General features: G+C 42.4%; 1 protein-coding gene across 1 annotated transcript in view; it reads right to left on the reverse strand.

Moving 5' to 3' along the window:
• The window catches only part of Agbl4 (ATP/GTP binding protein-like 4), a 977,755-nt gene that overhangs the window by 113,838 nt on the left and 851,555 nt on the right, over positions 1-12,362 (reverse strand). The window contains exon 6 of the mRNA XM_013016801.1: positions 5,853-5,942. Within this exon, the coding sequence (XP_012872255.1) occupies positions 5,853-5,942 (90 nt within the window). The remainder of the gene's footprint in view (positions 1-5,852; positions 5,943-12,362) is intronic.

A 12,362-nucleotide genomic window follows, 5' to 3' on the forward strand; every position in this document is an offset into this window, starting at 1 on the left:
TAGACAGATAAGAAGCCAGCACATATAAAGCAGATTGTCATCAGCAAACGGACTGATGAGGTGGAAGCCTGCTAAGGCTCTGGTGTGACCAAGGCCCAGAGAATCATGAGAACGGAGCATGTGCCAGGGAGTTAGTACAGTACTACCCTCCCCCTACCACCTCTGAAAAAATCATATAACCTGTGGCAAGATGCCTGGGATTAGGTTTCTGGCCCCTGGCACCATGGGGATCTCAAAATGGAGCTCAGAAGAATAAGGAAAATTACCTCTCCTGAACCTTTGAGTTTGGGAGATTGCTGCTTGTATGTGATGATCATGTCTATCTCCCCTCCAGGGCCTGAAATCCTGGAAAGCAAGAATTGGTTCACAATCTCTGCCACCTCACTCTCAGTGCCTGACACATGGCAAGTACTCAATAGATACACGAGAAATGATCCACGAAGGCCATTTTATTAGTGGATTGACTTGCAATGCTATTGGCTCCATTTCACAGACAGAGAAACGAAGTCAGGGTGTGATATCACTAGCTGAGAGCCTCACTGGAGCCTAGATGTAACTCAGATTCAGTTCTACTGGCTTCAAAGCAGTGCTCCATTGTTGTTGTTGTTGTTATTATTAAAGCAAGATGGAAAGAATCAGATCATCTGCATATGTTTTGCAGTGATTTGCATGTGCCCACATGATTTTCCCTCTAGAGACTTCTATGTAAGGCTTAGTAGTTTCTGTTCTCTGTTCCAAGGTAACATCATAGAGTGGGAAGAACCTGGGCTAGAATCAAGACAGCCAAGATCTCTCCTGCTGACACCACCTATTCCAGGCCCTCCCCTGTCTGTCACCAGGCCCTGTCCTCAGCCCAATGACCTCAACGCAGGGGATCATAGAGAGTCTAGCCCTGAGGAACTTAAGGCTCACAGTGTAAGACTTCACCTTCCACTCCCAGTTCTGCCCATTTCTCAAAGAAAAGAGTGATCCAGGACAGTGAAAGGACCCATTATACCCACATTTATGATGAAAGGCTATTTGGGGCTGAGATAGAGAAGATGCTACCTGAGTGAGGACCAAAGGTAGGAGGAAAGCCAAGTGCAGGAAGGGGCAAACCTGACTGATAGGAAACAGATATACTAGGTTGTATTTGCTTAGTCCTGGTGGCTGGTAGCACTGGTGATTATGAGATCATGTTTTGTGTGTGTGTGCACGTGTATGTGTATACATGAATTTCCTTCCTCCTCCTCTTACCCTCACAATTTAATCCTGAAGAGTGAACCTCTTGAAAGGGAGGGCTTTTATCTCTCTATTGTGTAGGCAGTGGGGGCATCTTGGCCCAGTCTCAGGGTCAAGTCCCCTGTGCCACCACTAACTTGCCAGGTGATGTCCAGTGAGCCCGTTGACATTTCTGAAAAGCAGAACTAAGAGTCTGGGACTGCCTGGGGTACCTGTGGATGTACACAGGAATGTGAGCACAGCTCAGCAGATTTCATCTCCATGGAAGCAGTTACTGCTGCTCCATTCTGCAAGTGAGGAGCCAGGCTGAGAGTCAATGGACTTGTTAACGTAAGGGTTCCTCAGCTAGCAGACAGAAGTGGCAGGACTCAAACTCAGACCCATCTACCTGTACACCTCAGCCTTACCACTACATTCTGCTCTCAACCTGAGCATGGCATGCCTGGCTCTCAGTGGTATTCCGTGAGTGTTGGTCTCCTTAATTCACAAACAAACATGTGAAGAGGCCCAGGTGCTCTGCAAATGGAATTTATGGTGAGAGTGTTCCAACTGCTCCAGGAAGGTTCAGTGAGTGCCAGGAGCCAGAGACTGAGGTCTAGCTCTGGCTCTGGCCAAATGTCCAACATGAGTTGAGGAGGGCCCAGCTAAAAAAAAGCAGTGAGGCAGAGTGGGACCCACAGTACCAGAGGCTCAAACCTGAGTATGGGCTCACAGTGAGCCTTAGAAGAGCCATGCAGAGAACTGACAACTTAGGCTATTAGCGTTGTCTCCCTGACTATAGACACCCTAATGCTCATTGTATTCCAGGCACCACCTTAAACAGTATATGGGTAAGTGCTTAATAACTTCTTTACAACGAACAGTGATACAAGATGCCCATTAGTTCTCTTTGGAGAAAAGGGAACTGAGGCACGGAGAGGTTCTGTGGTGTTCCCCAGGTAAATGGAGGACCTGGAATCCCATTCCTAGCAGTACCATCAGACCTCAGATATGGTGTCACACCTGCGCTTCCCTGTCCACTCACGTTGGAACTGGACATGAAGAGAAGTAGGCCTCACAGAAGCCCTAGTGGAGCTTGGCATGAAGGGAATGGCCTGGAGTCTTCTCTCTCATCATCAAGTCTTCAGGAAGTTCAGCCTTTATCACTGTGAATGCTACCTGTTCAGGGCTCTGCACTGATGTGACTTTACTCCCAGTAGCAGGTGCATTAGCAGCTCGGCAGTGAGAACCATGGTCCCAGACAGATGGGGAGAACCAGCCTCACATAGCTGCTTCCTGCTCAAGGTCACTCAGCCAGCTAACAGAACCAGGGCAATCTTGGCCATCATCCCTCAAGGCCTCAGACTTGCCTACATCCCCAGGGCATGGTTGGCTCTGACTGGGTGGGGGGGGGGGAACCTCCTACTATGTCATTTGGGGTTTGATGTGGCTGTCTCCATGAGAGATCTTGTGTAGGTGGAAAAGTGGGGAGTGATGCCTATTTTATGCCACCTCGAGGAAGAATACATCTACTGCCTTGTAGGAGACATGGAAAGAGGAAGAGATGGATTCCAGGGCCACTGTCATCAATGAGTTGTAGGGCACAGAAGAAGATACCTTACTTCCTTGAGCTTCTGCATCTCCATCTGGAAAATGTGCATCAGTTGTGGAGTTGCTAGAACTCTGCATTCTTCCAGGTACAAATTTGGCTTTCTAGCATTTCCCATCCCTAAGCAGAACAAGGAGCATGTTCAGGCTAGCCAGGTCTGAGGTAAAAGCTCCTCTCTTCCATTTGCTAGCTGTATAACCTGCTTATTTTTTTTAATTCAGTTTTAGCAATTCAGAGCTAACACAGGCTTTGTTGTGCACACGAGCCCCAGAAGATGGAGACCATAATTTTATTTTACAGATATAGAAAATGACCACTGGAGAGCGAGTCTCTAGACCTTAAATAGCTCATAGTTGAATGGGAGAGAAAAAAATGAAAATCAATCCCATAACCACTCAGGGCAATAAAAGTCTTTTATTGATGGTGGTAATCTTTAGACCTATAATGTAAGTAGAAAGCAGAGGGTTGGACAAAGTGGGCCAGGATGGGCCACAGTACAGGTACTTTCAATGAACCTTGGGCGATGAGAGGTGCTGCTACCTGGCAAGGAGTATGCTCAGGCCCTACTAGGCAGAGGGGACCACAGATGCCAAGGCCCTGTGGTGAGCACTTAATCTATGAGGCTGATGGTATAGGCCTGATGTGTAAAGAGGTTGAGGCTAGAGAACCTGGCAAGAGCCAGATCCTGGCTCTGAAGCCCTATTGGGAACTCTGGAGTTCATCTTGAAAAGATAGGGAGTGGGTACTGAAAGGTTTTGCCAATGAGTACATATGTGAACATCACTGAATATTTCAAATGAGCACCACACAAAGATCCTTTTCCAGGGTTATCAGAAGGAGATTCACTCGACTTCTCCACATGTCTGTAAAATGGCATAGCAACCCTGCCCTCTGCCTACTGCCTATGGAGGAAGTGAGCATGAGGATATGGCTTCCCAGAGATGCAAATCTTAATGGCAAAGCTACTATGATTTTGTAAACAAGGACAAAGCAGTTACATCCAATCAGCTGGGAGAACAGATCTGCTGCCGAGTTTAGTAACAGATGGTTACAAGTAAAGGAGTAGGTGAACCCAGGAGGGACCTGGGAGAGGTTGCTACAAGGACTTGCTGGGAGCAACTGGAGCCCAGCCCTGCCTCAGAAAAGGTGCTGGGCTTTGGGACAAGTCCCTTCCTCTCTCTGTACCTCAGTCTCCTCAGCTGATACAGAGAAGAAGGCAATTGTGCCTAATCACAGCTTGGGAAGCCTAGGAACTGGGGAAGTGAAACACATGTTTATTTGCAAGGTGCTGGATAGTTTGCAAAGCATATTACCTGCTTCATCTTAGATTCCCATGGGGATGGAGGTGGCATCTGTCGAGTACCTGCTGTGTGCCAGGCACAGGGCTTGGGTAATATATTTACATTCATCTCATGCCAGCTTCCTAACCAACTTTCCTAGAGAGCACTGTCATCCTAAGTTTACATTTGAGGAAACTGAAGTCCCACTGCTAGAAGGTAGTTCAAACAGTACTTGACCTCAAGGTTGTCTGACTACAGATCTCCAGAAACTTCTACAATACATTGCAGCCTTCAAGTTAAGAAACTTTCAGGGGCTTTTTCATTTCCCTTCAACCTTATGTCATCTTGAAATTGAAATAAGGTAAATTACTTAGTTTGTCCAAATTTCAATTTTATCATATAGGAAAAATATAGTCAATATTAATTTCTGTGGCATAGAAAATTCATAAGATTAATAAAATACATAAAGCATCTAGAACAATGCTTGATACATGTATAATATCAGATATTTTCATGTGTAATATACCCACTAGCTGAGTACAAATAAGAATGTATTGGCATAAGTTTGGACAGTAGGAACTCAGAGTGTGCAGATGGATGGTTGGTACAGAAATCTGGCAATAATTGGTAATGTTGAAGCTGCACTTATCTCATGACCCAACAGTTATACTCTTAGTCTTTATACTCTAAGAAGGAATGTGAATATGTATATGAGGTAGCCTGTATAAAATGGTACTGGCATTAAAAAAAGAACTTTATTATCCATTATCAGAAGACTAGGTGAGTAAATTGAGCTATAGACACACATAGAATATAATACAGTGGTCAAAAGCAACTGAGTATTCTTCCTGTCAAAGACACTGAGGGCAAAGTATGTCTCAATAAACACAGAACTGTGGGATTTTCATAAAGTCCTAAAGCATGGGAAATAATGATTTTTCTTAAGAATCACATTCTAGGAGTGTTTACATGCACAGTAAAACCATGGAGAAAGATTAAGATCAAACACCACATTCAAGTGGGGGGGGGCAAGTAGGAAATGGGACAAGCAATTTAAAAGAACTTGATAATATTCCTGTTTTTAAATAGATAGGTACTTGTGCATTCACTGTATTACTATTTCTGTATTATTTATTGAGTCTATTTATATTGATCACTAGAGATGATAAGTACTCATTTTATGTGGATTAAATATGTCATTATAAGTTTTAAAATACAATTATAGAGCAATGTGCCGGAGCAGAGAGATTGTATTATTTGCCTCTGCTTGTCTGATGTCAAGTGCACTTCCTTGCTCATGGTAGGTATTTTAAATGTTGTTTGTTGAGTGAATGTGTAAATGGATGTCTTTCCTTTCACGCTTCACAGCCCTTCAGCTAACAGACACCCTGACATAGGGCTAGATTTCATGTCACTCAGAACAGTTGAGCAAGTAAATACAGGAAGTGCAGGTAACTATAGCCCATGCTCCAGGTAGCACACTGAGAAAATTTCATTCAGCCTCAGCTGTGCTCTTATCTATCCATCCATCGATCCATCGATCCATCCATCCATCCATCCATCCATCTATTCATCTATAGCTGCTTCTAATCAATAAGTATTTATTGAAACAAAACCTGGTAGGGATCAGGAGTAACTTCTTCAAAGAGGTGAATTAGATCTCCATCCAAGATACTGACTCTGCATGTAACTACACTGCCCCAGAGTTCATCTCAGTGCCCCAGCTGGATGTGGGAGTATTTTGTATGAAATCCTCAACTCACCTTGGCATACAAAGGAAGAAGGAGTCTCCCCTGGGTGGACTCGTCCTGTGATAAATACCACCTTCTGCTCTGCCCCTTCCCGGAGATTATCTGTAAAGATAAAATGGAAGGAGATCATGATTGCGAAAGAGGGCAAGAAACAGGGAGACTATTTTTGATAAATGGGCGAGGGGCAGATGGAGAATATGCTGGATGCTTTACATTTATCTCTTAAACCATTGCATTAGAATAATTAATGCCTAGCCATTACTAACTAATTAAATTATGTTCCTAGTTATTCAATATTAAAAGACTGCATTCCCTTTTCTTGGTGCTGCTTTGCATATTATATTAATATGTAATGTTTGCAATCATCTGAGGAAGCCATATGAGTAAAGTTGAATCCCAAAGCCACTGGATGTGTCCATAGGCTATTGTCTATCTTTCTGAGTGTCAGAATTCTAATCTATAACCTAGGATGAGTGTAACTACTTTATGGGGCTGTTGTGATGATTAAATAAGCTTATACATTGCATAGTACTCAGCAAATATCTAGTACATAGTAAAAATAGGCAGGTGTTCCTATAATAGTAACAGTAGCAATTGCTATTTAATCAGCCACTTGTGTCAAAATTATTCATATGCATATTTATAATTCTCCAGCAGTATGAAGTTGACATCCCTGCTACAGGAACAGAATGAGACTCAGAGAGGTTATATAATCTGTTTAAAGTGAGCCAGCTAATGCATGGTGGCAAGAGCTGAGATTAGAACCCAAATTCCTAAGTGGTAGTGATAAAGTCACAAGGGCCAGATTTCCTGTCATCTTTGAACAACTAGACGATTGAACAAAATATGCAAATATTGGACAAAAAGCATGACAAAAGGAAAGAAAGTGAGGTATTCCCTATAGCTACCCTGACATTTTGCCTGATGGTCCATCATAGAACAGAGAGTAGTATCCTGAGCAGAGCATGGGTGCTTCACTGAGCTTTAAATTTAGCAGGTGACATGGGTAAGGAATCCCTGAATTCCAGAAAGGACAGAGCCCAAGTCTGTAAAGCATTCTTCTCAACTTTTTGTTAGATTTCAAGATGTACACGCAGAGTCACTCTTAGTGTGTACATCTTCATGCTGTAGTTTGAATGTTGAGTAACCCCAAAATCCCACATGTTGCAGCCTTGACCACAGGCATGTGGCATTGCTGGGAGTCACGGAATCTTAAGGGGGTAGGGCCTATTAGAAGGCAGTGGTTATTGGGGCACGCTCTTGAAAGGGTGAGGACTCCTGCTCCTCTTTTTTCATCCAGGCTTGCCTCCAGCTGTCCATGTGGTAAGCAGTTTTTCTCTATCAAATACTCCCATCATGATACATTGTGCTCCCCAAGGTCCAAAAGCAACAATGCCAAGTTACTATGGAATGAAACCTCCAATACCGTGAGACTAAATAAGCCTTTCCTTCTTTAAAAAAAATTTATTGTAAAGATGCTGTGCAGAAGGGTTACAGTTATAAAGGCAATGAGTACATGACTTGTCAATCATTGTTACCCCTTCCCTTGTTGTTCTCTTGCTATCCCTTCCTTCCTTCTCCTCCCTCCCTCCTCCGCTCCTCCCCACCTGAAGTTGTAAAGTTTGTTTCCAACATACTGTCCTGTGGGTATCATTGTTGCAATGGGTTATCCTGTGTCCTTGTTTCAGTGTTTTGTTATTCCCCTCCACCTCCCCAGATTAGACAAATGTGTATATCAAAATCAAGTACAGTGACAACAGGGTATATACCATAGGGGGAATAACATACAAAGGAAATTTAAAAAAAATCACAAAGTACATTTAAAACAATAACACAGACCTCTTATATCCATATCTTGGGGTTCATTTCACTTAGCATCATCTTTTTTTTTTTTGCCAGTTGTAGGGGCTGAACTCTAGCTTCAGCTCAAGGCTTGTGCCCTACCACTTGAGCCACAGCACTACTTCTGGCTTTTTTCTGCTTATGTGGTGCTGAGGAATCGAACCCAGGGCCTCATGCAATAGCATCATCTTATATGGACATATGTACTTAGCTTTTACGCTTTTCAGCTCATCTGATAAGATTATCCTATATGTTACTAATTATTGCAAATAAGGGAAACTATGGGACATGAATTTCTTTGGGACTGGCCCAGTTCACTTAATATCATTTTCCCCAAGTCTTTTCATTTTATAACAAATAGGGAGGTGTCCTTCTTTCTGATGGAATCATAGAATTCCATTGTATACACCACATTTTCTTGATCCACTCATCTACTGAGGGGAATCTGAGTTGGCTCCATATCTTAGCTATGGTGAATGTTGCTGGATAAACATAGTTGTGCTGGTAGCTTTAGTATGGCCTTGTTTAAGTGTGATTGCTGGGTCATAGGGTAGCTCTATGTGAAGTCTTTTGAGGAACCCCCCCCCATACTGCTTTCCAAAGTGGTTGAACAAGTTTACACTCCCACCAACAATGCAGTAGGGTTTCCTTTTGGTCACATCCCCTCAAGTATCTGTTGTTATTAGAGTTCTTAACTTTAGCCATTCTAACTGGGGTGAGGAGGAATCTCAATGTTGTTTTGATTAGCATTTCTTTTATGCCAGAAGTTGAGTATTTCTTCATATGTCTACTGGCAATTCTTGTTTCCTCTTCAGAGAAGTCTCTCTTTAAGTCTTTAGCCCATTTGTTGATGGGGCCATTGTTTCTTTGAAGAATTGTTTTGGGGTGACTTAATTTTTTGAGTTCTAAGTATATTTTACATATGAGGCTCTTGTCTGCTGTATAGCTAGTGAAAATCTTCTCCCAGTTTGTGGGCTTTCTATTGATCATTTCCTAGCTATGTCCTTTGCCATGCAGAAGCTCTGCAGTTTCATGCAATCCCATTTGTCCAGCTTTTCTTTGATTTGTTGTGTTTCTGGGTCTTTATTAAGAAAATTTCAGTCTGTGCCAAGGAGCCCTAGAGTTTCTCTTATTCCTTTCCTCCTTAAAAATTGTTTATCTCAGGTATTTTTGTCAGTGATGGGAAAGTACCTAGCACATTCCATGATGTCAGGGAAACTGCCAGGGAACTGTGCATTGCACATCTGCACATTTCTCAGGAGTCATAACAGGGATAGGATTTATTTGAATTCCTATTGCCAAAGTAAAAGTCCTTGTTGACCATTCAGGAAGGATAACAACTCAGAAATGCCATAATTCGGAGGTAGAGTAAATGCCCATTTTAACAAGGCTTCAAAGAAGTGTTGAAAGAATTAAACTAAAGGGAAATTAACTGTTTGCTCTATGAAGCCCAACTCTATTGAAAGGAACACAACAAAATACAGACACCCAACAATGTATAATTTGTAATATCTAGCATCTAAGAAAAATAGATATGGAAAAATATTAGATATGCAGAAAAGTAGTAAAATGTCTCCAGATAAAATTCTAAGCTCTGGGCTGGGAAGGTGGCTCAGTGGTAGAGCGCATGCATGCCTTGCATGCCTGAGGCCATGGGTTCGATTCCTCAGCACCACATAAGCAAAAAGAAAAAAGCCGAAGTGGCGCTATGGCTCAAGTGGTAGAGTGCCAGCCTTGAGCTGAAGAGCTGAGGGACAGCACCCAGGCCCAGAGTTCAGGCCCCACGACCGCCCCCCCCCAAAAAAAATAAGCTCTATCTAGTATAATGAAGTTTAGCTAGTATAGACAAGAGTGACATTTCCTAAAAGATAGAGTGAGGAAAGGGTACTCAACCATGAGCATAAGGACAGAACAGAGCAGGTGACCTACAGAGATATAGAAGGGAACACAGAAAAACTGTATGATAGGAGCCCCTCTATGTTAGAGGATGATTTTGGGATCGATAAAGAATGAAGAGTTACCAGCCTTTCTCCTTCTAGAATACTAGTGACAATCATTTTGACTGTTCATTATTCCAACAGATAGCCAGAGACTAAAGTAAAAGAAAATTCTACACAGCATTGTTCTAAAGGCTTGAAACCGTTTGGTCTATTCGAGTGACTAGTAGAGTTTGGAGTCATTATAAGACTATAGTTTGGAGTCATTATAAGACTTATACACAAGAACTTATCCTGTGGTCAGTCTATGCTAAGCACCTATAGGCTCAAAGAGGGGATGAGAAGGCCTAGCACTCTGAAGAAGAGAGGAGATAAACACTTGAACTGTTCCTGGACTGGATATAAACTACTGAATGGATGTCTATCTGTGGGTATATATCTAATGTCTTTCCTCAGGCCCTGTATGAAGCAGATATTCATGCACTGCTTGTTAAGTTAATGAATGAAATATTGTATAGATCCTACTTCTCTTTATGGGTAGACAGTATCTCACTCAATCTTCATCATGCTCTTGTGAGGTGGACAATGTTAATCTTGTTTTATAGGTGAGAGAACTAAGATGCACAGAAGGAAGAGATGTGCCCACAGTCGCACAGATAGTAGCCAGTCCCCAGCTCCCTATCAGTGCCCCTTCACTGTCTCCTTTTGGAGCCGCTAAATTATAAGATCTGCTACATTTCCATCTACAATGGACACAAGACAGTTTAGTTTCATTCCTTATCACTGATGGAGATTGAGCTACTTAATCTTTGTTATTTTTTCACTTAACAATAAAACAAATCACCAAACCCTTAAAAAAACAGTACCTAACACTGACCCCATGTATCCCCGCAGTCCGGAAATGATAAATGGCATTACTGCCGCTCTTGGTGAAGGCAGACTTTATGGATGTCTCCCCTGACCCAGTATCAATTCAATTGCATTCAGCGTTTCTGCTGACCACAGGGAAATGCAAAATGGGCATTCTATTTGCACACTAATTTTACTGAGCCCCTGTGTCTTCATAAAATGATAACGTGGGGCTAATAAAAATCAAGCATCTCGGGTGCTAATATAAGCAAATGTTGATGCAGGCAGGTAACAAATTGCTTTGTCATTTAGGAGGCCATAAAAGAGCATTATAATCATCTTTAGGCAAAATGGATGGATCGCCTTTGCTTAGCTTTTAGCTTTCATTTGCAAAATCAATTTAAGGTAATGTAGCAGCTCTGGATTGGTGTGACACGGGGCCTCTCCTACCCCCTCCTATCACCAACCATATCCCCAGATTCCATGCAAAGCAGCAGGGTTGAAGGAAGAAGTATGTATGAACAACGCTAGGGTGGAACCAAATGCAAACAATGAAACCAAGAGCAAGCCTAGAGGATAGTAAAACAAGAGAGACCATGGAAGTAACAAGTTCAAAGGTACAAGGGCACCTGGATTGGAACTGGGGCAGCCATACCATGATGCCCAGTTAAACTGAAGGTGTTTAGATTCAAATGTGCTTTGTGTAGCTTCCTTAACCCATGAGCATGCATGTGTATTCACACACACACATACATACCACACACACACACACACACACACACACATACACACACACACACAGAGTCACACACACAAATACGCACATAGAGGTAACCCCCTGTGTCACTATATTCCCTGGTCATCCCTTATTTTCTCATTTATAAAATGTTTATTGAACATCTATTATGTAGCCAAGTGCCAGGTACTATTATCTTTATAGAAAACCATAGTCAAGATAGACTACTGACTTGCCCTTATCCTCACAGAAAACAAGTGCCAAAATCAGAGTTCAAATCCAAGAAGAAACTGTCTTAACCTCTTTTTGTTGTTGTTTTTTGTTTTGTCGGTTGTGGGGCTTGAACTCTGGGCCTGGGAGCTGTCCCTCAGCTCTTCAGCTCAAGGCTAAGGCTTTACCACTTGAGCCACAGCATCACTACCGGTTTTCTGGTGGTTTATTCTTCAATAAGAGTCTCACAGACTTTCCTGCATGGACTAGCTTTGAACCATGATTCTCAGATCTCAGCCTCCTGAGTAGCTAGGATTACAGGCATGAGCCATTGATGCCTGGCTTTTTTTTTTTTTTTTGTCAGTCATGGGGCTTGAACTCTAGGCCTGGGCGCTGTCCCTGCACTCCAGCTTAAGGTGAGTGGTCTACCACTTGAGCCACAGCGCCACTTTCGGTTTTCTGGTGATTTTTATTGGAGATAAGAGTCTCATGAACTTTTCCTGCCTGGGCTGGCTTTGAGCCACGATCCTCAGATCTCAGCCTCCTGAGTAGCTATGATTATAGGCATGAGCCACCAGTGCCTGGCCTCTTAACCTCTTCTTTATACTATGAAGAAGGACAAGAAGTTTAGTCCTTTAGGATAGCCATGAAGTAGCACTTACTTAGTACTTCTCCTGTGCTATCATTTCATTTGCATGTTCTCACTTAAGTCTCACAGTAACCCAATAAAACATCTTACTATTACTATACTATTCTTAACCCTCTTTCCTTGATTAGGAAATTGAGATACAGAAACATTAAGTGACTTGCTTTAATTTACATAAGTAGCAAATGTAGGAGCCAAAATTAAACCTGGATCTTCATGAATTTCTAATTTATGCTCTTAAATACTATGTCATATTGTCTCTTGGAGATTAAATAGGATCCCTGTGGTAGTTTTAAAATTAT

Source organism: Dipodomys ordii, unplaced genomic scaffold (genome assembly GCF_000151885.1).
Source record: "Dipodomys ordii isolate 6190 unplaced genomic scaffold, Dord_2.0 Scaffold33, whole genome shotgun sequence".
In the NCBI taxonomy this organism is placed as follows: Eukaryota; Metazoa; Chordata; class Mammalia; order Rodentia; family Heteromyidae; genus Dipodomys; species Dipodomys ordii.